At 45.1% G+C, this 25,643-nt stretch overlaps 1 protein-coding gene across 3 annotated transcripts in view; it reads left to right on the top strand.

Annotated features, from left to right (window-relative positions):
* ITGBL1 (integrin subunit beta like 1) overlaps positions 1–25,643 on the top strand; it is a 287,462-nt gene that overhangs the window by 245,860 nt on the left and 15,959 nt on the right. For all 3 annotated transcript variants that reach the window (XR_008319981.1, XR_008319980.1, XM_053311444.1), the window contains exons 8-10: positions 11,280–11,396; positions 18,982–19,128; positions 24,142–24,255. Coding sequence is in view for 1 of the 3 variants with exons in the window: in XM_053311444.1 (XP_053167419.1) it covers positions 11,280–11,396; positions 18,982–19,128; positions 24,142–24,255 (378 nt within the window). In the remaining 2 variants the exon portion in view is untranslated. The remainder of the gene's footprint in view (positions 1–11,279; positions 11,397–18,981; positions 19,129–24,141; positions 24,256–25,643) is intronic.

Below are 25,643 nucleotides of genomic sequence, written 5' to 3'. Positions count from 1 at the left end.
AAAGCTAATTCACTGCCTGGTTTTTTAAGACCCCCTGTTTGCGTCATGTGGAATTGGGCTTCATTAAAAATTCAAGATTTCAGCCTGGGTGCCTTGGCCTCTCTGGGCTGCTTGCACCACCTTGGTTTGCATGACTCTGCTTTTTGGTCCCAGTGAAGGCCACTCCTCTCCTGGCACTGAATGCATGTCTGTGCAGAGCTTCACTCCGGTTTGCTCAGGTTCAAAGCCACATCAGTACGTTAATTGCTTACTAGCTGACCCCGCACAAAGCATCTGTGCACTCTTTGGGGCCGGCTACCTTTTCCCCTCACCTTCTGCTCTAGTCTCCGGCTGGCCCATGCCTCGCCACCACCTCACCACCACGGCCGGGCCTGCCACCGCCTCGCCTCTGCAGCCGGGCCCGCCGCGGCGACCAATTCTCTTGGGTGCACCTGAGCCAATCAGGCGCCTCCGCCACCCAGCCAATCAGCTGGGCACGGGGACGCACATTCCAAGGCTCACCCAGGAGAATTAAATATATAGATGTAGTTTAAAAGCAGATCGCTAATCAACTAAACATTCTTTCATTGGTTCATAGTCCTAGAAATCATAGATATTGATACCCTCTAAGACAAAAGACTACACCGGTCTACATGTTGCACAGGCATTTCTGATTGTCCCACTCTGCTGTGGGCATCTATGAAAGTGCTAGACATCTTGGTACAATACTTAACGTTGTGCATTAACACTTCAGAAGCATGACTTTGTTTCCAGTGTAAGTGTATAGAGCCTTTGGAGTCAGATGCTATATAAATTAATTAAATAAAGTGCATCCCCAAAGTGTGCACTTGTGCTCTTGCACAAGACTGCTGCCACTTCCTTCGAATCTCGCACCAGCACAGATCAACTGGAAATGCCAGTGTAAGTCTGTACAACACAAGGGCTAGTGTTTTTATCTAGAAAATGACCTGCACCTAAAATGTTTAGATATGTGTTCACTTTGTATAATTATTTTATACTGTCATCAAGCCCTTCTATAGAAATGAGATACATGCCCATACAGTGCACTGAGGACCCAGTCATGAACACCAGATTCTCTAGTACAATCGGTAGCCTTTGTTTCAGTTCCTGGTCTGTAAAATTGGAGTGATATAAGGATACATCCAGAATTGCAAAGCACTCTGTTACTGTGGAAACAGGCTCAGGTATGTAGTATAGATCAATAGACTAATGCTGTAATTTGACCCCCCAGTGCTTTATGTAAAGCCAAATTTCTCCTTCCTTGTTGCAGTTGAGAAGGTATGAATTCAGAAAGAAAAAAGCAGAGAAAAGTGGTGCATTATAGAAATGTAAAGGAAATTATGGGGCTCCTGCAGAAACACTTTATATTGTTCCCTTTTACTTTGGCATTTGTCAAGCAGTAAAAAGGGGCAGAAATTCCAATCAATTATACACTATAGTTCCAGCACACTATACTTAAATAAAAACTAACCGTATACAAAGCTGCTTTTATTACCCTCTACAGGTATCTGGAAATTGGTTCAAATAGATGTAATTAATCATCTCAGCAGTTTGCATAGCAGTTAGATTCAGCATTACTTTTGGCACCACATATTTCAGCAACTTCTTTCTAAAACTACAGGATAATAGTAAGTGGCAGAATAATTGTATCATGCAGCACACACATTAAATGGGCTGAAATGCCACCACCTTTACTGAGTTTCACCTAGTCCATAAGCAAGTTTAACATCTGTGTGAACAAATAATATATTTGTCTATCTTAGAAGTATGAGAGGTTTCCATAGAAGAAAGACTGTGGTACTGTTAGTATCCTCTATATCCCTGGTACAGCTCTGAATTGTATTCATGGTTTTGGATCTAGATCCTACATACAAATATAAAATACAAGAGTGCAATTGATGTGAACATGGTTCGTCCCTGGGTCCGCCTCTTAGTCAATCAAACAGACTCAGTGGGAATCATTCAAGAGTGAGATAGCTCTTGAAATACTCTGTTGTATAAGTAATTTTCTCTAACATGATGTGCATCATTCACATCCTATTAGAGATGGACAGCAAGGATTGTTATACGTTTAAACCACGTGAATTTTCTTGGGTGAGGCTTATGCTGGTATATGCCTTACAAACACATTTCAGCCACAAACTGGCTGGGTCCAAGAAGCAGCTGACTCCGAATTCTAGCAATGTTGGGCCTTCACATCACCTGTCCTGCAGACCTCAAGCAATATCAAGAGAATAAAATGTGTTCCTCTGTGCTTGAGTGTTGGGAGACACACATGGGTAATCAAAGTGTTTTTCTTTTTTCAATACAAAATGCAATGAAAAGAAGAGGAACAATACTTTTAGATTTGTTATACTGGAAAAGTTTCATACTAGTGATATTTATTTGTATATGGCTCCATTGCCCTGGCCCCATAATCTGGGCTAATGTGGGGGGAAATGTCCTGCACAGCATCCCTGTTTTTACCTAGGCATATGTGAAGTAGTACTGTATGTCCTTTTCAATATATTGAAAGTAAAAAGTAAAAGTCCAAAATCAATTGCTAAAAGCTCCAGTTTAACACAAGTATAGTTTCACTGAGACATGGAACAATTTAGAACAGCACCTGAACATCACGGCAGGGGTATCTGACAAACCTCACTGGAGGTTTGCCTAATGGGGCAATGCCACCAAAAATGCTGTGACCCTGATGTCACCAAATGGATCACAGCAGTGGGCTAGAGAACAGGGCCTCCAATGCTGTTCTAAATCTCAGTGCTGCAGCCAAATAGCAGCCAGAAGAAGAACACCACCACACCTACTAGATCAATTTTAATGACCCCCATGCCCATGCAAAGACCCGAACCCAGCTCAAACTGGGCCTGCTCTGGTGGGCTGGGGGGAGACTCTCTCTCTCTCTCTCTTTCTCTCTCTCTCTCTCATGGTGGCAGCAGCACTTGTAAGGTAAAACCTTACTCCCCTCTCACCCCAACTAGTTTTAAAGAAGCTCTCTGGTCTCCCCCTTTACTGGTAAAGAGAATTCCTTACCAGATTCCCCTTTACCAGTAAGTTTTGAGGCAGCTCGAACTGAATTGGGCCCAGTTAAACTCATATTCAGGCCAAACTGGACCCAGTTCAGCTCAACCTGAAGCCTTTGGGTCAAGTTGGCTCACACACCCCTACTGGAGTATAGGGAATGGTTCTTTCATGCTTACTTCCCTGTTCCTTTAAATACTGCTCCATGTCATTTCCGCAGTATTCACCACCATTGTCAGTACACAAAGTCTTAGGTTTCTTCCCAAGTCTGTTAGTGACTTAGCTCATATACTCTCTCAGTTTCATCAATTCTTCACTTTTATCCTTCAGCAAATTATATATCTAATATTACACACACACATACACACACACACACGGAGAAAAGTCATCAATAAAAGTCAGAAAATGAAAATTTCAAACGTCAGAAAATACAATGGAGTCCCTAACTGAGCTGACGGACTTGGTTTCGGACTTGGTGTTGGAGTCCCCCAGGCTTGTGGTGCTGGGGGACTTCAATGTTCACTTTGGGACCGATTTGTTCAGGGCGGCTCAGGAGTTCATTGCAGCCATGATGACTATGGGCCTATCCCAAGTGGTCTCGGGGCCGACACACATTGCTGGTCACATGCTTGATTTGGTCTTTCACTCTGATCAGTGGTGTTCCGTGGGTGGGGAATCCTGGGATTTCCCCATTGTCATGGACTGACCACCATCTGGTTAAGGTTGGACTCACAATCACTTCCCACCTTCACAGGGGCGAGGGACCTATTAGGATGATCCTCCCAAGAAGGTTATTGGATCCAATAGGATTTCAGGAAGCCTGGGAGGGATTTAGTGTTGGCTCTGCTGGTGATCCTGTTGATGCCCTGCTGGAAAATTGGAACAGCAAACTCACTGGGGCAGTAGACATGATTGCTCCTAAGCGTCCTCTCCAACCTGCTTCAAAATTGGCCCCTTGTTATACGGAAGAACTACGGGGGCTGAAGCGGCGAGGGAGACGACTGGAGCACAAGTGGGGAAAGAATCAGCTTGAATCCAACAGATTGCAACATCGAGCTCATTTGAAGACCTATGCTCAGGCGATACGTGTGGCAAAGAAGCGATTCTTTTATGCCTGTATTGCATCCGCAAGTTCACATCTGGCAGAGTTGTCCAGGGTTGTGAGAGGGCTAGTATGTGCCCCTCCTCCCTTGAATCAGAATCTGGAACCATCAATTACCTGCTGTGATGTGTTTAATGAATTCTTTGTGGGGGAAATCTCTCGTATTCGGGCCGACTTAGACTCCATCTCCACAATTACTTCAGTGTCTGATGTGGAGGTGTCCAGCGTCTCCTCTTGTATGGTTAGGTTGGATCAGTTCTAGTTTGTGACACCTGAGGATGTGGACAAGCTGATTGGAACGGTGCGGCCTACCACCTGTTCTCTTGACCCTTGCCCGACATGGCTTATACTATCTGGCAGGGTGGTTGTTGCAGAAGGCCTGGTAGAGATTATAAATGTGTTTCTGAGGGAAGGTAGGATGCCTCCTAGTCTTAAGGAGTCTATTATTAGACCACTTCTGAAGAAGTCTACCTTGGATCCCTCAGAGCTGAGTAACTACAGGCCTGTCTCCAACCTTCCGTGGTTGAGCAAGGTAATTGAGAGGGTGGTGGCCTGACAGCTCCAGACAGTCTTGGAGGAAACTTATTATCTAGACCCATTTCAGACTGGCTTCCAGGCTGGCTATGGGGTGGAGACTGCCTTGGTCGGCCTGATGGATGATCTCCAACTGGGAATTGACAGAGGAAGTGTGACTCTGTTAGACTTTTTGGACCTCTCGGTGGCTTTCAATACTATCGACCATAGTATCCTTCTTGAGCATCTGAGGGGGTTGGGGGTGAGAGGCACTGTTCTGCAGTGGTTCCGCTCCTATCTCTCGGGCAGGTTCCAGATGGTGTCCCTTGGAGACTGTTGTTCTTCAAAATCTGAACTTCCCTATGGTGTCCCTCAGGGTTTCATATTGTCTCCGATGTTGTTTAACATCTACATGAAACCGCTAGGAGAGATCATCAGGAGATTTGGTGCGGGGTGTTATCAGTATGCTGATGACACCCAAATCTTTTTCTCCATGTCAGCATCATCGGGAGAGGGCATAACCTCCCTAAATGCCTGCCTGGAGTCAGTAATGAGCTGGATGAAGGATAACAAACTGAGATTGAATCCAGATAAGATGGAGGTACTCATTGTGCGGGGTCGAAACTTGGGAGACATTTTTGATCTGCCTTTTCTGGATGGGGTCACACTTCCCCAGAAGGAACAGGTACACAGTTTGGGGATGCTTCTGGGTCCAAGTCTCTCTCTGGTGTCCCATGTTGAGGCGGTGTCCAGAGGTGCCTTCTATCAGCTTCGGATGATACGCCAGCTGCATCCATTTCTTGAGATAGATGACCTCAAAACAGTGGTACATCTGCTGGTAACCTCCAGTCTGGATTACTGTAATGCGCTCTATGTGGGGCTGCCCTTGTACGTAGTCTGGAAACTACAGTTGGTTCAGAATGCAGCAGCCAGGCTGGTCTCTGGGTCATCTAGGAGAGACCACATTACTTCTGTATTGAAGGAGTTACACTGGCTGCCGATATGTTTCTTGGCAAAATACAAGGTATTAGTTATCCTATATAATAAAGTGCCTGGCGTGCGTCCGTGTCTCCCTCGACTGTTCTGGGCATGCGCGCGCATGCCCAGAACACGCCGAGGGAGACACGACCGCCGGGACCAGGTGGCCATGATGGGCGGGAGGAGGAGAAGCGGCGGCCGAGGAGAAGTGGACGCCGCGAAGCCAGGCGGGGGGAACAGGCAGCGGGGGAAGCTGGCCGAGGCGGCGGCAGAGCCGCAGCCTCAGCCAGAGGACGTGGCGCGGCCAAGGGGGCGGCGGAGCTGTGGCCGAGGCCTGGCCGCGCTGCCGAAGCCGGGCAGGGGAAGAGGCGGCGGAGGAAGCCGGCCGAGGCGGTGGTGGAGCCGCGGCCTCGGCCAGAGGACGCGGCGTGGCCGAGGCGGTGACAGAGCCGTGGCCAAGGCCTGGTGGCACCACCGAAGCCGGGCGGGGGGAAGAGGCGGAGGGGGAAGCTGGCCGAGGCGGCGGCGGAGCCGCGGCCGAGGCCTGGCGGCACCGCCGAAGCCGGGCGGAGGGAAGAGGCGGCGGAGGAAGCCAGCCAAGGCGGCGGCCAAGGCGGCGGCGTAGCCATGGCCGAGGCCTGGCGGTGCCGCCAAAGCCGGGCAGGGGGAAGAGGCGGCGGGGGAAGCCGGTCGAGGCAGCGGTGCAGCCGTGGCCAAGGCCTGGTGGCGCCGCCGAAGCCGGGCGGGGGGAAGATGCAGCGGGGGAAGCCGGCCAAGGCGGCGGCGAAGCCGCGACCGAGGCCTGGCGGCGCGGAGGCAGACAGTAGATCCGGCCCGACCGCCAGGAGGAGAAAAACGGCGGCAACGGGTCCGGCAGAGGCGGCGTCGGCGAGCCCATCCCAGCCGCGAGGAGCCCAGAGGGTAAACCACATAGTGTTTGCTCTGTTGAGGCATTTTTGCTTATCATCTTTTCCTGTGCTGGACTTTCAGTGTTTTCAACGGATTAGTCAACTAAGGAAAAGTAATGACTAAATATATGTTTCCAAATTGAAAATTTTACTCTTACACACTTTAAACAGGTCACCAACAACACAAAAAGGGGGGCAAGTTCACAGTGTTTCTAAAAACATAATAAATACACAAAAACAACAAGAAGAAGAAACCATGACCCTTGCTATGGAGGAGATACAAATCAGACAAACATTTCTACACAATCCTACTAGCGCCCGTTATTTTAACAGGCTTAAAATTACTAGTAACCTATAAAGCCCTAAACAGCTTGGGCCTTGAGTATTTAAGAGAACGTCTTCTTCGTTATGAACCCCACTGCCAATTGAGATCATCAGGAGAGGTCCGTCTGCATTTGCCACCGGATTGTCTGGTGGCTACTCAGGGACAGGCCTTCTCCGTTGGTTCCCCGAGGCTTTGGAATGCGCTCCCTAGTGAAATAAGAGCCTCCCCTTCTCTGACAATTTTTAAAAAGTCCTTAAAGAAGCATCTGTTCACCCAGGCTTTTAACTGATATTGTTTTGATTGTTTTTAACGTTGTTTTAGAATATTGTTTTAAAATTTTAAAATTGTTGTTTTAAATTTCTTGTTTTTGTTTTTAACTAATGTTTTAATGTCATTTTTATCTTGTTGTAAACTGCCCAGAGACATAAGTTTTGGGCGGTATAAAAATACGTTAAAATAAACAAACAAACAAATAAGTAAGTAAGTAAGTAAACGTCAGAGAATACAAATTTATCCCTGGTGTTTTCACTGGGAAGGGACCACAAACATCTCTATGGATTAAGTCCAAGACCTTACTAGACTGAATTTCCATGTTTGAAGAGTATGAATTTATGATAGCATGCACTTTAACACACTCAATGCACTTGATAAATAATGCACATAAATCCTGCAATGAGGAACATTAACTAACCAGAGTGCAGGTACTCCACCCGTGTGGGTCAGCCTCATAAGGTGGAGTGCTACAAACAAGGGTGAAGGGCAGGGTGCTGATTCAGCCAGGAACCAAGTCCTGACATCCTCCCACTGAGGGGAGGGCAGCCTGACCCACCCCAACCCAAGCTGCAATACTCTGAGCTGGTGAGCCAAGCCACCCTCCAAGTAGTGGCCAATCGGGGCCACTGGCTCGTCTGGTGGCTACTCAGGGACGGGCCTTCTCCGTTGCTGCCCTGAGGCTTTGGAATGCGCTCCCTAGTGCAATAAGAGCCTCCCCATCTCTGACATCCTTTTAAAAGTCCTTAAAGACACATTTCTTCACCCAGGCTTTTAACTGATATTGTTTTGATTGTTTTGAACGTTATTTTTAGAATATTGTTTTTAAAAATTTAAATTGTGTTTTACATTTCTTGCTTTTAAATTTTTGTTTTGTTTTGTTTTTAATTAATTTTTTACTTTTTAATCTTGTTGTAAACTGCCCAGAGATGTAAGTTTTGGGCGGTGTAAAAATATTATATATATATATATATATATATATAGAGAGAGAGAGAGAGAGAGAGAGAGAGAGAGAGATCCCAACCCAACGGGCCACAAAACCCTGAAGGGCTGTTCCTCGGCCCCCTCCCACCTTAAATGGTCCTCTGGCCTAACCAAAACAGCCTATCACAACCTGCACTCTCCTGCCAAGTGACTGAAGGATGAAGGTGAAATTACTACCATAATACTCAGTAAGAAGTAGGCAAAAAAAATGCCGCACCCAGTACCAAACTGGTACGACCCAAAAATATTCCTACTGGGCCCCAGATGGAGACCAGGTAACCCTCACTGAGCACAGAGCAGGCGAGTGGGTGCCTTGACCTGGACAGACTGGAAGGAGTATGAGTGAGCCTGCCGCTTATGCAAATCCAGTCTCCCCCAATTGGTCAGCCAGCGTATTTCCTGTTGAAGGGAAACACCAATGAATGATTCCTTAGGGTGGGGCTTGTTCAGGGCTTTAATGATCTAGGCATCTTCTGCAATATAGCAGGCTGCCACAAGGGGCAGCAACATAGAGAGCAAACAGCTCATGACACCTAGAGCCATAAGGCAAAAAGTGACATGAAAAATTGAAAATAATTACAGTTTCAAAAATAAATAAATAAATGTTACAAAATGGAAAATAAGGAAACATGAAAGAGAGTGAAAGTGGGAAAAGAAAGACAAAGTGGGAAGAAGAGAAGGGAAAAGAAGAAGAAGAAACAAAGGAGCTTTTCCTGAAATTGCTTTGAGGCAGCCTGTAAATACCAAGCCAATTCTGTACTGAGCTGAGGCAATGCATCCATCACTGCTTTGCTTGCCAAAAAGCAGAACTATCATCATCCTGAAATATTTAATTGTTTCTATATGCCATGTACTTTTAAAAAGAATTTAGGTTGTTTCTAGTGTTAACATTTTTCCTTTGCAATCAGGTTGCTATGGTAAACCTATTATTCTAGCAAAGGGAAGAATGCGTTGGTGAAGTGTTGATCCTTTTTCAGCTTTATGTGAGCCTCTAATTACTCAAATGATCAAGTTTGCATTGAAAGTCTGGTTCGAAGCAAGAGGATAAGGCCAGCAAGAGTGGGCCTGCTGTTATTTCCACAGCAGACACATTTGACAAAAGAATACAGCTGCTGAAATTATCTCACTCTGGGTCCTGAAAATGTGCTCTCTGGTTTTGTTGTTGTTGGGTTTCTTTGGCCCAGTAGGCCAGTCTCTTTTATGTAGTGACCTGAAATTTAGTTCTGTGCTGAATGACTAAGCCTTTCTGTCTGTCAAGCAAATTGGCTGTTGTCGAGGGGAATGGGGGTGGGTGGAAGGAGTTGGTTAAAAAAAAAAGACGATGAAGTCTGCCACAGGAGACATTCGAGTGCATTATTTCACTTCTGCAGCAAAAGAAAGCATTGAGTGGATTGGGATTCAGTTTTTCTTTGTGTCAATGTTGTAAGCTGGACATTTTCTTTAAGTAAAATCCACTGTGCTGATAAGATAAACCCAATTCCATGGCTTGGTTCCAAGACATAATCCTGCGTCTTATGGAAAGTAATGTGTGAAACCAATGCTCAGGCAATGTGTGAAACCAATGCTCAAGCGTCATTCCTCTGGGCTAAGTATAAACTTGTAATACGGGTCCCCTTCTCCTCCTCCTCCCTCCACAAATAGCCTAGTCTGTTTTGAAAAACTGAAGAATCAATTGGTGTCCTTTCTGTTTAGAACCAAGGAAGCCTGGAACTTGTAATTCAGCAGAAAGCCTGTTGCATAGAGGAACAGCCTCCCCCCCACCCCCGCCTCTCAAACTAAATGTTTCCTGTAAAAGTTCTTTCACTGGTTCTTACTCCATGTTCCAGGTCTTGACCACAACCACCTAAAGAAGTGTTAACATGAACTGAGCCCAACAAAGGGTGCCCAAGCTTCCCATACCATTCACCTTAGAGTAACTCAAAAATTATCTGATCCTCCGCAAAAGAAATTATAAGAAAAACTGAATAATTTTTGACCCAGCTCAAGGCTCAGAAATTGCTCAAAGAGACTCTCCCTGCCAACCCCTCCATTCAATATACTCCTCCTGGACAGCAAGCAGGAGCAGCATCAACTTCTTGTACTTGTAAACGGATGCAACAGCAGACTTTTCTCATCCCAGAAAGAAATGTTGCTTCGGCTCCTCTGTCAAGGGGAAGGTCTGGTGACTCTTGGAACTAATAGAGCCCATTCTCATGATTGAGTGAGAGGGCTACCGGGAGGGTGGTGGGGAAGGCTGCTTAAACTTACCTTCCCTGCAGACAACTGCTCCTCCATTGTTGGGCACACTCACCAGGTGCCCAGATGATCCTCCACTGCCCCAGGCAGTGTGGAGGGTTGGGGGCCAGGACACATTATCCCAGCACCTGGAAATCCCATAATGCACCGTGCAAGTGACAGGTGGGCGCCCATCACTGTTACAGCGCTGGCTAAAAGCAGCTGGCACTTTATACATTTTTTTTTTTAATGGGATGAAGGGAGCGCTAGCTCCCTTAACCTTATTTCAGAAGTGTGTTTCACAACGGGGTTAGGCAGTGCTGTCCCTCTGGGATCAGGCCTGATCCGGACAGTTCTTATGCACAGCCTAACCCAGGCTGGGCTTCCCTAGCCCAGTTTAGGCTGTCTGTGAGAACAGCCTATTTGTCTTCCTAAAGGCTGCAGGCATTTTTTTTTTTAAAGGCTGCTTTATATCCTTCTACAAATAAGAAAAGCACTGCTTGCTCTCCACCTAATAAGTAAAGGGTTGGGAATGTGTGTTGTTTGGAGGTGAAGTTCTCCAAGCAAAAAAGAATTTGGAGGGCTGAAGTGCTCAACTATCCTTTGAGGTGAGCTTTGGGAGCCCACAAACCTACTTTTGGAGACTGAGCTGATAGTTATTCAGTGGCACCACTAAGCCCAAGTGGTCTGAGATCTCCAAATATCACTGCAGTAGTGGGGAAAGAAAGCATGGGAAGCAGCAGTCAGCCATGCCACTGTGGTAACATATGTAAGAACTCTCTCTCTCTCTGTCTGTCTCTCTCTCTCTCTCTCTCACACACACACACACACACCAGCAGAATCTCTCCATTTGAAAACACTACGTCCATATTACACACGGAAATGTATGGTTATTTGTCTGATCCATGCACTACGAATGATGATTTAAGCTTGAAAATTGCATGTGACTAATCAGTGGTCATTTTTACAGGGAAATGTGAGTGTGGCCAATGCACTTGTTTTCCGCCAGGAGATTCCAGAATATATGGCAAAATCTGTGAATGTGATGATCGACAGTGTGAAGACATAGATGGCATCATCTGCAATGGTATGTTATCCTTAAAAGCAAGTTGTCCAGCATAATATAGGCTTTCTTTTTATTTCATACGTAAGGAAATACTGTATTTCTTAACTTTCTTATTATTGTTGTTGTTGTTGTTGCTGTTGCCTTATTCCCTACCTTGTTGTTGTTGATGATGATGATACACTTTTTATAAAAGAGTTCTTAAGGCAACCTACATATCAAAATGAATGATAAAATAAAAAGCTAGCAAGTTCCTACAGCCTGCTGTCCAGCATCAACATGCTGCATAAAGTGAACAGTAGGGTGGAAATAAGCTACTTTCAAGCAACAGCAACTCAGCATAGCCTAGGTTTGCCATCTAGTTGGTTTCAAAATATTCTTAGTTTCTATCTACAGATGATAGCCCATGGTGGGGTGAATGGAGAGAATTGGCTCAAGCATCTATAGTCTTTAATTAGAAGAAATAATTGGAGAATTATATAGCCATATAGTAAGAGTCAGGCTACATGCAATAGTAAATGTGTCAATGTAGATCTGTCTTAAAAAACAAACAAACAGGTAAGGCAGGAGTGAACCAAATCAAGAGCATGGCATGTGGAGAGGCGGGTTACCTCTTTGCTCCCATCCTGGTCCCAATCCAGCCTCCCGAGCTGCTGTTTTCAGTGGTTCATTGTTTTGCAGCAATGTTGAATGTTTGGACAATCAGGGCAACAGACATCGATCAGACCACATACTTCCTGGTTTGTGCATTTCTCAATAATACCTGAAGTGGAAATCACACATACTCCCTCCCTACCCAAGTGAAATGTGGAAGCTACCCCAAATCAGAAGTATATGCATCCCACCATGGGGAGAGATTCACAAGCTGCGCTTTGAAATATAAGCATGGTAACAGGACGTGTGTGGAGACATACTTCCTGTGGCTCCTGGATTCACATTCTCAGTTTACTTTGAAGCTAGCCACAGCAGGGCAAAGACTTGTTGAACTGATGCTTAATCCCACTTAAAGATCTGCCATGTTAAAAAAGTGATTGTTCTTTTCCTATGTGCAAGATTTTCCCATTGGATTACTGCAACTTCTAGGATTATGTGGCAGCAAACTGAGCTGTTATTTTTCTTTGGAAGTCAGTACGCACTGGTTTTATGACATGTGAATGTACACTTGATCAAGACTAAGTTAGGAAGAATGAGGTTTACCACTCAGTGCTAGGACTGCCATGCAGTCTGTGGTTTTCTGCTCCATACCACACATTTTACTTTTATAGATAAGGGTCCTGAACAAGCAGCAGGCCCATATTTTAAGAACTATTTTAAAAAGTAGCAACTTTGATGTGCAAGCCAGTATACAATTACACCAATTCTTCCTGTAATGCACTAAAGTGATTCAGATCTGCTTTATATTCATTAGAGAGAGGCCTGCGATTCTGAAATGAGAACTTGATGCCGAATTGAGTCACTGTGCACACATGTGATGCACAAGAACCATTCTGATCTGCATTGTAAAAACCTCATATCCATTAGTTGTGTAGCTGGAAACAGCCACAGAAATGAAGGACAGTGTTCACATCAGAGGTGTACCTAGGTAATTTTGGAGCCTGGGCCTAAAGGCCTTTGGAGCCTGCCCTCCCCTGCTAATTGAGCATCATCATGCTCCACCGGGCAACCTTTTCTCTGCTCAGTGTTGTACACAAGGCTCGTGTTACTACAGCCAAGTAGTAACATAGAGACTACAACCAACCTGATTTATTTTATTAAAACACCTCATTCCTTTGTACCGTACCTCCAACTTTGCCTTGGAGAATCCATTTACGCAGGAGCTGCCACTGCAAGGGATGAAAGGCTAAGCTCTCTTAGAAAGCAGGATGTGTTGCTGCGAAAGGGGACTTGGAGAAAGCAGGGATTTTGTCTCAAGATTAGATGCCTACTGAAACGAAAAGGGAGGGGGGAAACCCATGTGAATGGCAATGTAGTAGGTGATTTGAATAAGAATTGTCACCTGCCTTCTCTGACTAGCAGAGATTGATTAATAGCTTGCTTTTCAGACTATAGGCCCAGGTAGATTCTAAGGAGAAGAATGTGATAGATGAGGGAGTAAGTGGCCGTGATGGTGCATGGTTACAGTGACTTGAAAATGCAGCTGTCCATCATCTGAAGAAGAAAGGAATGAGCTTTCTCAGCAAAACCTGAGACCCAACTCTCCAGCCTTCTGCCCTGATAAATGCAAAGGGTTGATGCTCTAAATACATTGTTCCATTCCAATCACATCCTAAACACATTCACTTTAAAAGAATGTCATTGATTGCAATGGAGCTTATTTGCAGGTAAATGTATTTAGGATTGCAGACTTCAGCACACAAGTTCTCCTCCTTTTTTGATGTGTTGAATATGAGTAGAATATTTTATTCTACCGTTCCATCCTTGGGCTTTTAAAAATGAAATCTGGGCTTTATTCTCATTCTAAAGCTGGAGAAATATATCTGAAAGATAGAGAATATGTTTCCCAGTGCCGCCCAGTAAATCCATTACAGCAGTGAATTTGAGTTCCACTCTTCCAATTTAAAGGTGGGACCACAATTACTATCATTCATTGCTTAAATTGTGTTTTTAAAAAACAAATCTGCTGTACTAACAGTTCTGCCAAGACCATGGCCAAGCTGTTGGGTTAGATGTGGTGATGGGGAAAGGATAAAAAGGTTGAGAGACAAGATAGGAATTCAGAGAGGGGAAGGTGTAGCAGTGTATGAAATGGACTTATAGGGTTAAATATTAAGTATTCAGCAAATGGGAAGACTCCACCCTTTTGATTGTTCTTGTTTTCCCTATCAGTCTGTGCTTGCTTTGTCTCCTATGGGGGCCTACCTTATTGGGGCGTGCAAAAAGTAGGGATGTGCATGGAACCACAGAGGCGCAGTCCATTGCCAACGAGGGTTCCCCTTTAAGGGCGGGGGGGTTGTACTTACCCCTCCTGCCGCTTTCCCCCCGCTGGCGCTCCCTTTTTTTGAAACGATTTTGGGGTGGCAGCGTTCCTCCCTGCCGCCCCTGCCCCCGTTGATAGCCAGAAATACCGGAAATCACAAGCCCATGTGCACCCATCGCGCACGTTGCAGGCACACACCGCTTGTGACTTCCGGTATTTCTGGCTAACAACAGGGGCAGGGCGGCAGGGAGGAACGCTGCCACCCCAAAACCGTTTCAAAAAAAGGGAGCGCCAGCGGGGGGAAAGTGGCGGGAGGGGTAAGTGCAAACTCCCCCGCCCTTAAAGGGAGACCCCCGCCAGCACCAGACCATTGGACCAGGCCATGCTCAAACTGGTTCGGAGACCTCTAACATGGCCTCCAGACCAATACATGCACATCCCTAGCAAAAAGTAGACTGCATTTATTTTAAAAGCAAGAACTTAGCAAAAGGCATTTTTATGAACCTCCCTCACAAGAGCAAACCTCCCTCACAAGAGTCATCTGGTAGCAAGAATGCATTTCCCTTTGCTAAGCAGGGTTGACCTTGATTTACATTTGGTTGGGAGACAGATAGTTCACATGACCTTTTTAGCCAGGCGGGGAGGGCTGGGGGGAGGCAGGAGTGTTCCTACCTTCCCCCCAGATGATCTTCTTTTCTTTGTGGCCACATGGCCCCAGTGCCCACAATCTGCGCAGCTCCTGGCAGCACAGGTGTCCTGGAGGCCAGGAAAATGCAGCCCAGCCTTCAGATATCCCTAAATGCACAGCGGGAGGAGTGTGGTTCATTGAGGGATTTCCCTTCAGCCTGGCACTCTAGGCAACCAGCTCTGTGTCTGCTCAGGCTGCCTGTAGCCCAAGTAGACACATGGCCGTGGTCTTGGTGTTGGGGAGATGCACTCGCACCCTTCTCCCTGGGTAAAAGGTCAGATAAAAACCCAGGTAGGGCTGCTTGTATGAACAGCCCCTATACAGGTGAAACTCGGAAAATTAGAATATTGTGCAAAAGTCCATTAATTTCAGTAATGCAAATTAAAAGGTGAAACTGATATATGAGACAGACGCATTACATGCAAAGCGAGATAGGTCAAGCCTTAATTTGTTATAATTGTGATAATCATGGCGTACAGCTCCTGAAAACCCCAAATCCACAATCTCAGAAAATTAGAATATTACATGGAACCAAGAAGACAAGGATTGAAGAATAGAACAATATCAGACCTCTGAAAAGTATAAGCATGCATATGTATTCAGTACTTGGTTTGGGCCCCTTTTGCAGCAATTACTGCCTCAATGCGGCGTGGCATGGATGCTATCAGCCTGTGGCACTGATGAGGTATTATGGAAGACCAGGATGCTTCATTAGCAGCATTCAGCAATTCTGCATTGTTTGGTCTCATGTCTCTCATCCTTCTCTTGGCAATGCCCCATAGATTCTCTATGGGGTCAGGTCAGGCGAGTTAGCTGGCCAATCAAGCACAGTACACTGTATACTTTTCAGAGGTCTGATATTGTTCTATTCTTCAATCCTTGTCTTATTGGTTCCATGTAATATTCTAATTTTCTGAGATTGTGGATTTGGGGTTTTCAGGAGCTGTACGCCATGATCATCACAATTATAACAAATTAAGGCTTGACTTATCTTGCTTTGCATGTAATGCGTCTGTCTCATATATCAGTTTCACCTTTTAATTTGCATTACTGAAATTAATGGACTTTTGCACGATATTCTAATTTTCTGAGTTTCACCTGTATGTGAATGCTGTAAGATATTCTCCTTAGGGGATGGGTCCATAACTCAGTGGAAGAGCATCTGCATGCTTCCATGCGGAAGGTCCCAGGTTCACTCCCTGACATGTCCAGGTAGGGCTAGGAAAGACTCCTGCCTATAACCTTGGAGAGCTACTGCCATTCATTGTAGACAATACTAAGCTAAAGATTAACTGATAGTTTGACTTGGTATAAGGCAGTTTCCTATGTTCCTAATTATACTACTGTATAGATGTTATGGATAGTAAGATGTTACAGGGCCCCTATAGATTTTGTTCTATAGTTCTAACTCCCTTTTTGCCCTGCTGAACCCTGTTAAATGTAATATATAGGATTGTAACACTGCTTTAAAAAGAAAAAAAAAGCTTTTGTTGAGAATGGATCCTGGGTGCTATTCCTATCTGTGCAATGTTAGTGCACATCTGAGTGTGTGTGTGTGTGTGTGTGTGTGTCACATTGTATGGTAGGATGCTTCCAAACCTCTGCTGTTGTGAACAATTAAGATGGTCCTCCAAGGTCAATTATACAATGCAGATAGCACTAAATAATAAAGCAGGACCTAATTTAAGATGTGGGACCATATGTAGCAGAACAGTATTGATGATTTAAAAGGAAGTCTTGTACATGCACACATTTGTGGAGGTGAATCGAGGAGAACCAGACTGCCCACCATAAAACACACAGCATGTCATTGTTACTGAGCACTTAACTTTGTACAGCAATTACAATCCAAAAAGAAGAACAATCAATAAATGGCCTGGAAATTGTGACGTGACTCGGTTCCACAAGTTGTTCTTGGGGTCTTTGTGTACACAAATAAGAACAGCTCAAAGACTTTTAGACTGACAAAAATAGAAATTCAGCACAGAGGTGTTTGTTGTTTTTTTTTGTTATCAATAAAGGGCTAAAGGACTGATTCACACTTCACTCAGCAAGCCCTTTTCCTGCACTTACATCTGTGTGTGCAATAGTAAACACCACAATGTGCAGGGGAGATGAGTATTACCAAAACTGCAGGATATGGAAGGACACATGCCAAGGAGCTGCAGACCAATCATGACTCTTTGGATTGTGTCCACTAAAAGAGCAAGACAGATATTCAACAGGTACAGATTTTACCATCATTGTGTATGTAGCAGTGATGGGATACGATTGCACGTGCTGAATGTTGTCTTGATTCAGAGCTCCTAAAAGCACACAGCTTTTTCCCAGATGGCAATCAGGCCATTACTTTAGGTGCCAATTATATTAAATGGCTTGACAAGATTCTATCAAAACTCAAAGCCCTGCTTGGCCACAAAGCTCACTGGAAGGTCATGGGCTAGGGTTTCCAATTGTTTTTTTTCTGACAAGGCTCTTGAGACAGAAATTTAGCAAGTGAAACTTTCCATACGACTTTATCACAGGAAAAGATTCACCACCCCAAAATTATGCAGATTGGATAGCACAGAAGCACTGCTGGGTAAAAACTGGAAACCATATGTAGTGGCCAGCCTTCCCTCCCTCTAAAGAGCTAAGAGGGAGTGAACCCTTACCTTGACTGACATGCTGGTGAACTCTAGGGCTCAGCCAATCAGCACACGAGGTTGTGGGGACCTAGAGAGCTGTTGTGAGGAAGAAGGAAGTTCTTTGTTAGAGAAAATGGTGTAGCCATGGACGTTGGCTGCAGGAGAATGACTGCAGATCCTTGAAAGATAGCAGGGCAGGAAGCTTGGATTCTCAACTGGAGTTTGGTGAGTCCAAGGAAAGGAAGCCTAGGCTTTGGCTTCAGGAAGATTAATTTAGGGGAAAGTTTGTTTAGTCAGACTTTGCATTGGAATTTCTATTTCTTTGTGTGCGTGTTTTGCATATTCCTGGCACTGTTTTATTATGGTTTGCCTGCAATGTAATTGAAAGAAAAAACACTAGCCTATGCTTATCCTATCTAGTGCATTGCAAAAGACAATATAAACACTTAAACATGCCACCTTAAATGGTGCAGCAGGGAAATGCTTGACTAACAAGCAGAAGGTTGCTGGTTTGAATTCCCGCTAGTATATCGAGCAGCAGCAATATAGGAAGATGCTGAAAGGCATCATCTCATACTAGGAAAGCTAGAAAGCCCCAGAAGGAAGCAGTCTGCAGTAAGTGAATAAAACTGGGTTTTTAAAAAAGTCTTTATTTTTTATAAGCCTCTACGAGCTGGCTTTTAACTCACAAAAGGTGGGGCAAGGGGGATTTTTCTCTGGTGCAATCACGGCCTCAGATGCTTAGCAGCTATCAGTTTTTTCATCCCGTGTAAGCTTACACATGGAAGGTTTTTGTACTTATCCAATAGCAAAATAAAGAGAGTTTCCCTGGGATTCTACCCCAAACCCAGGGAGGTACAAGCTCTGTCGATAAAAGGGGTGGCAGTGGCAGTATTTTGAACCTACTTATAATACAGGATAGTTTTAGGAGAATCTTAGCCAAACAGCTCAGCAGGGATGATTCAGCATTTTCACTTCTTACCCTCACGTGGGCTTGTTCTGAGACAAAGGCTTTAATCCACAACACCATACTTTGGGCAAACCGCTCTTTCTCTGTAACCTGGTTCACAGCTATGTTGTGCGGGCAGTGATGGCACCAGAAAAAAATTGAGGGAGGGGGGTGCAGAAGGGCCAACGTGCATTTATGGGTGAATGAGCTGTGTCCCATATATTAGATTTCTGAAACAAAAATGGGAGGTGGCGAGGCGGGGGACTACTTGTCTGAGGGGTGTTTGCCCCCCAGAGCCACCCTTCTGTGAGCGGTAAATGGGATATAATGTAACTCCTACTGAGCCCTCACGGTAGCAAAGACAATCTGACAAATGCCAGCTTTTAAACTTTTTGTTCAGCTCCCTGTCTTCTCTAATCTTATTCAAGATCATGGGATCTGTTCCTGTGGTCGATGCATTTGTCAGGATGGATGGTTTGGGAAGTTGTGCCAGCACCCAAGAAACTGCAACATGACCGAAACTGAGAGCAGAAGCTTGTGTGAATCAGCGGATGGTATCTTGTGTTCAGGAAAGGGTAAGTGCCAAGAAATGAGCAGAGCTGCCTTTGAGCTGCATCAGGACAACAGGAGGCCATTCACTGGTGTCAGGCCCTCCATCCTCCCCATCTTGATTTGGGCCTCAAAGGCCAAGGAAAAGTGTGGGTGCATGGAGGGCAAGTTGGAAGCGAGCACAACCGCCCAGGGATTGTGAACTGCCCAGGGACTTTTTGTATAGGGTAGTATATACATGCACTAAATAAATAAAATGTGTGACATTGCACAGCATCATTACTGATCACATGGCACGTCTGTGAAGACATCAGCCTTATGTTCCAGTTGCCCAGCTCTGTGAAGCTTGAGCCAGATTGAGATAGCCTGAACTCTGGTCTTAAACTGGTATGTTTTTTTGACCATCAACTAATGTGTTGCATTCATGTACAGTGGATGATGGTTAGTATTTATTGAGGTTGTTCACATAATCAAAAAGTGTCTTCTACCCAGGTTTGGGAGTTGTGTGTGCTCCTCATTTTCAGTTGTGTGGAAGCAGGGTAAGAGGAAAACCTGGGTAGAAATGATTGTGTGGAAGCAAGGTAGAGGGGAAAGTCACCCATCAGTTCTACCCAGGTTTTCCTCTTACCTTGATTCCACACAACTGAAAATGGGGAGCACACACAACTCCCAAACCTGGGTAGACCACACTTTTTGATTGTGTGAATGACCTCATTGTGTAGAGCAGTGTTTCTCAACCACCGGTCCCTGGACCACTGCCGGTCCCCGAAGGGTTGAGTGCCGGTCCCTGACTGGGAGTCAAACCCCCCCCCCCAACTGAAATCAAGGCACTCACTTACTCAATTTTGCACATGGCACGGAAGAGGAAGAGTATCACGGAGGCATGGGACCCTTCTTGTGCCTTGCCTCCACGTGCTGCTGAGATCTTCCTACAGCTATCTTATTCCCTATCTTTACAGCTTCAAACTGTATGCGATGCGGGGGCATGGAGGAAAAAGTATGGCAGTGGGCGCCACTTGAAGGGCTGCTGGTTCTTGCATGCTCATTGTTTGCAGCCAAAGGTTGGTTGATTGAAACCCAGCTGCCTGTTGTGGTCGAGGCGCCTTGAGAGGGAACGCTGTTTCCCTCTTACATCAGTGGGGCTTGCTTGTATGTTGTTTTCATTGGCCCCATGTAGCTTTTGAATTTTTCTAATGGCCCAACATCCCCTCTCCATTGAGTAATCACAAGCACCTCCACTCCAGACATACTGGAGACAAATTTGTTCACCCAGGCTTTTAGATTCAGGGGTTCTCAACCTTGGGTACCCAGACGTTGCTGGACTTCTACTCCCATAATCCCCAGCCATAATGGACAAATGCCATTGTTGTTGGGGGTTATGGGAGTTTAACTGAGGGACCCAAGGTTAAGAACCCCTAATATTCCATGTTTGCAAAAGATTCCAAATTTAATTATTTTAATGCTTATATTATTTTCATTCTAAACTGCCCAGAGATGCAAGTTTTGGGCAGTATAGAAGTCTGATAGATAGACAGATAGATAGATAGACAGACTTGAAACCCCTTTACTAACTGCTGGTCCAGGAAACTGCACATGAAGAATGTAGCGGTCCTTGAAACTCTGCACAAAGAATTTAGCGGTCCTTGACTCCAAAAAGTTTGAGAAACACTGGTGTAGAGTATTTATATATGGCTTTTCAACAACAACAAAAGTTTGCAAAGCAAAAGGAATAAGAAGATGGCTGCCTCGCCCAGAGGGGCTTTGGTCTAAATGGAAATACCAGGTTGACACCAGCAACAGCCACTGGGAGGACACCATGATGGGCTGAACAGGGATAGTTGTTCCCGCTGCCGCTAAATATGAGACCTGCTGCTTTACAAGGTGCTGTTTTGCCTAGTTAGCAAGGGGCTTAATTTCCCACTCGTTATTAAGTGCAACCCAGTCTCATGGCTTCATCATTTCCCATCTTTCTGTGGCTCAGATACACTATATCAGTCTTCAGGCAGTCTGACCCAGGTAAATCAACCAGTTTAGCTTTCCTTCCAAAGGTGTGGAGCCTTAGTTCTCTAAAAGGTTCAATACGTTTTGGGACATGTAATTGTGAACTGGTGCCACGTTAAGTAAGTATTGCCAGAGCCAGGCCCAGAGAGAATGTGAGAGGAGAGGAGAGCTGGTCTTGTGGTAGCAAGCATGACTTGTCCCCTTAGCTAAGCAGGGTCTGTCCTGGTTGCATATGAATAAGAGACTTGATGTGTGAGCCCTGTAAAATATTCCCCTCAGGGGATGGAGCCGCTCTGGGGAGAGCAGAAGGTTCCAAGTCCCCCCCCCCCCCAGCATCTCCAGGATAGGGCTGAGAGAGATTCCTGCCTGCAACCTTAGGAACATAGGAACATAGGAAACTGCCATATACTGAGTCAGACCATTGGTCTATCTAGCTCAGTATTGTCTTCACAAACTGGCAGCGGCTTCTCCAAGGTTGCAGGCAGGAATCTCTCTCAGCCCTATCTTGGAGAAGCCAGGGAGGGAACTCTAAACCTTCTGCTCTTCCCAGAGCGGCTTCTTCCCCTGCTGGGAATATCTTGCAGTGATCACACATCGTCTCCCATTCAGATGCAACCAGGGCAGACTCTGCTTAGCTATGGGGACAAGTCATGCTTGCTACCACAAGACCAGCTCTCCTCTCTTCAAGACCAGAAGACCTTCACAACCACCACAAGACCTTCCACAAGACCTTGGGAAAGCCACTGCCAGTCTGGGTACACAGTACTGACTTAGATGGACCTATGGTCTGACTCAGTATAGAGCAGCTTCCTATATTCCTAATGTGCTGAGCTATTTCTTTTTTAATGTGATGACATATCAGTGATCCACATCTTTAGGCAAACTAGCCAGAGTGAGGAGAAAGCCTCTGCCTTAACCAGAAATCTGATGCTTTGTTGTTCTCTATATAGAAACTTTGCAAGTTATTTTTGTGAGCTGGAAGTAATTGCAAATGGAACTTTGACATAGCCAAATTGGCCCACCCTGTGTAAGCCCAAATTCTCTGCTTAGACTTAGCCAATGTGTATTCAGCTGACCCAGTGAATATAGAAAACAGGGACATTCCTTTCTTGGGCAAAGTGCTGAATGAGAAAAATTGCAGAGGTTTGCCTTTGTTTTCTCCAACCCAAGCTTTATCCAGCTTTCTACTCCAAACAATGTATACCAGCAGTGGAATGTTGCTTTGGATTTAGGTAGTTTTAGATATACACTAAAACACATATAGATTTAATGGCAAAGTATTTTTCCTTGTAGAATATATACATGAATGCAAAACTACTTTATTTGGAGATTTAAAAAAAATTACAGATCTCTGTATTTGCAATTTGTAAACTAGTGTAAATATTCATGTTAATTTTGGTGACTTGTAACTAAAGAATATTTGGCATCTGTTCTGTTCCATATTTGTGTCACGGGCTTAAATCAGCCTAAGCAACAACATGGCAGAGGCATCCCACACATTCCTTCTAGAAGGGTAACAGTGTTAGTCTGTAGCAGTAAGAACAACAGAGTCTTGTGGCACCTTCAAGTCTAACACATTTATTGTACCATAAACTCTCATGGACTGTAGTCTTCTCTCATTTTATCAGATGACTGAATTCCTGTAGGCCTGCTCCACAATTCCACTTTTTAAAAAACTATGTAGTAGTGTGGAGGAAGCACCCTGAAGCTCTCCTGCTATGCATAAGCAGTAATCTCAAATAAGAAGTAGCTCAGCATGTCATTTGCTAAATAGTAGATTGACTTGTAGAGGGTTTTTCCCCCCCTTCAGGTCAGTCATCCATAATTGCCTACCACTGAATTCTCATTTCCCCCACTTACTAGCTGTGTAGTTAGTTATGCAGCGGGGAAATGCTTGACTAACAAGCAGAAGGTTGCCGGTTCAAATCCCCACTGGTACTATATTGGGCAGCAGCGATATAGGAAGATGCTGGAAGGCATCGTCTCATACTACACGAGAGACAGCAATGGTAAACCCCTCCTGTATTCTACCAAAGAAAACCACAAAGCTCTGTGGGTGCCAGGAGTCGAAAACGACTTGATGGCACACTTTACTTTTTTACCTTAGTTAGTGACAATGTGGCACATGGCAGCAGAACATCTTTCAAAAGGAGTTTTCAAGACATCAGTGGGCATTTTATGAGATTTAAACTAGCTTATAGCCCACCAGGCTGAACACATCATGTACTACTAACCATGTTATTGAGGCTTGCTTGGGGACCTGATAACAACCCCCTTGTTTTTTAAATCCCAGGTGGGGTGCCCGAGGCCATGGTAAGGCCACAACGCGAAAACACAAGGTGGTCAAAAAACAGCAGTGGGACCTCTGGAGGGCCTGGGGCCCTCAGCAGCTGCCTGAGGATGGCAAACTCTGATACCAGCCTTGTTAGGCATCCCTTATGGACTGAGGTCTTGGATGTCCTCTGATTTTTCAGTGTGGCACACTCTCAAATCATTGAACTGCTTCTGGGGGAAAAAAACCTCCCTAAATATATTCATTTTGGTTAGAAAAGGAAAGAAAGTGTGGTGTTTGAGTGGTGCTCTGCCTCTCCACAGGCAGAGAATAATAAGACTCTGTGTGACTTATTCTTATTACCTCAGACCATTTTTATCCCTGATTCAATTCTAGTGACTTTTGTGCCTTCAGGGATTATCTCCCCTCTTTCCCCCTAACCCAAGCCAAAAAAACTGTACTCCCACAGAGAAGAGTAGCCTTGATTTCAGAGCTTTGGAACAAAGAGATGAACCTCTCCTTCAAAGTAACTCCTGATTAAATCAAAATGGAAAGGGGGGGAAATCACCACAGGGCCTTATGGAGGCACTTCAAGCTAAAGCACACCTCTATAGCATCCTTCTCTTCAATAGGCTTTTATCCTGATTATCTACTTGTAGACAATCGCTTATTAATAGGCACTGATTGTGTGTGCCTGAGATGTTCCATGCCTGAGTGAAAAGCTCCAGTGTTCTGTAAATGCCAGTAATAATCTTTGTGCTTTCAGGTTCTTGTCACTGTGGAAAGTGCATCTGTTCACCCCAGGAATGGTATATTACTGGGGAATTCTGTGAATGCGATGACAGAGACTGCGACAAACATGATGGCCTGATTTGCACAGGTGGAGTACATTCCCCCCCCCCACGCTGACTGCTTTTCTTAGAAGTATAGAATAAGAGACTGAACAGCCATATAGTCTAAGACCTCTACCATCCCAAAGGCTGGAACCAACCCACCAACCCCTCCCTACCAATCAACAGCTTAGACCACCTTACAAAGGTGTAGTGCACAGGTTCCCAGAGTTCCCATTTGGAACAAGACTTTCAGATATGTCCATCATTCACTCCAAATGTGAGCAAACTCTATAAAACAACACTTCCAAAAGGAAATGGCGTGTGTGGGGAAACCCAGTTGCAGGGGGAGGAAGCATCGTCATCATCATCATCATTATTAATTCGATTTCTATACTGCCCTTCCAAAAATGGCCCAGGGCGGTTTACAAAGAGAGATAACAAACAAATAAGATGGCTCCCTGTCCCCAAAGGGCTCACATTCTAAAAAGAAACATAAGACACACACCAGCAACAGTCACTAGAAGTACTGTGCTGGGGGTGGACAGGGCCAGTTACTCTCCCCCTGCTAAAAAAAGAGAATCACCGTGGTAAAAGGTGCCTCTTTGCCCAGTTAGCAGGGGTAACTCATGTAGCTATTGTGGTTATGGTGTTCACCTCTTCAGACGAACGGCATGGTAACTGTGAACAGCACACGTGGGTTGGTGGATGACATGTCTGGGTGGGACATATGAAGCATTTTAGGATGCTTTTACTTGAGTACAGAATCTTTTTTGCGTAACATATGAAGAGGGGTCATGTCTTTCTTAATTGCTGTATTTGGCTGTTATCCTCTGGCAGCAAGACTCCACACCTAAGAAGATGGATTGGGGTTAGTGTTACTACTTAAGTCCTCAGAAAGAAAGGTTTGAGGGTGGGGGGTTGGTATTGTGGAAAGGTTCCTCTTCTCTGGAGGATGTGCCCCATGTCATTATGTAACACCACTATAGGAGATGTGGTAGGAAAGCAAAGTTGTGCATCTAACTGACCTTAGCACTGCTGTACTTTTTAGTCATTGGGCATACATCTAGCAGACATCCGGCTTGATGTCTGGACTCTTTCCATGGAGATGCTGAGATGCCAGATAGCTTTCCTTCTGAGATAATAACTAACAATTAAAGATCTGCCCATCTCTCTTCTGTCCAAGAAACACAGAGTGCAGATGCCAAATAGAAAGGGAACAGACTGGTAGATATCACGTGATGGGATGGGAGAAGGATACCCTGTGACATACGGTAGCTCTCACTGGTTGCTAGCTCTGGAGGACAATCAATCCCTGCATTGAAATTTCAGGTGTTGACCTTGAACCTTTAGCATGGGCATAACTATGATTAGGCAAGGGGAGACAGTTGTCTCGGGGGCCCCTGCCTCGAGTGGCCTCCCAGAAACATGTCACATG

Source organism: Hemicordylus capensis, chromosome 3 (assembly GCF_027244095.1).
Source record: "Hemicordylus capensis ecotype Gifberg chromosome 3, rHemCap1.1.pri, whole genome shotgun sequence".
NCBI classification, from domain to species: domain Eukaryota; kingdom Metazoa; phylum Chordata; class Lepidosauria; order Squamata; family Cordylidae; genus Hemicordylus; species Hemicordylus capensis.
This window is presented reverse-complemented; position numbering and strand designations above follow the sequence as displayed.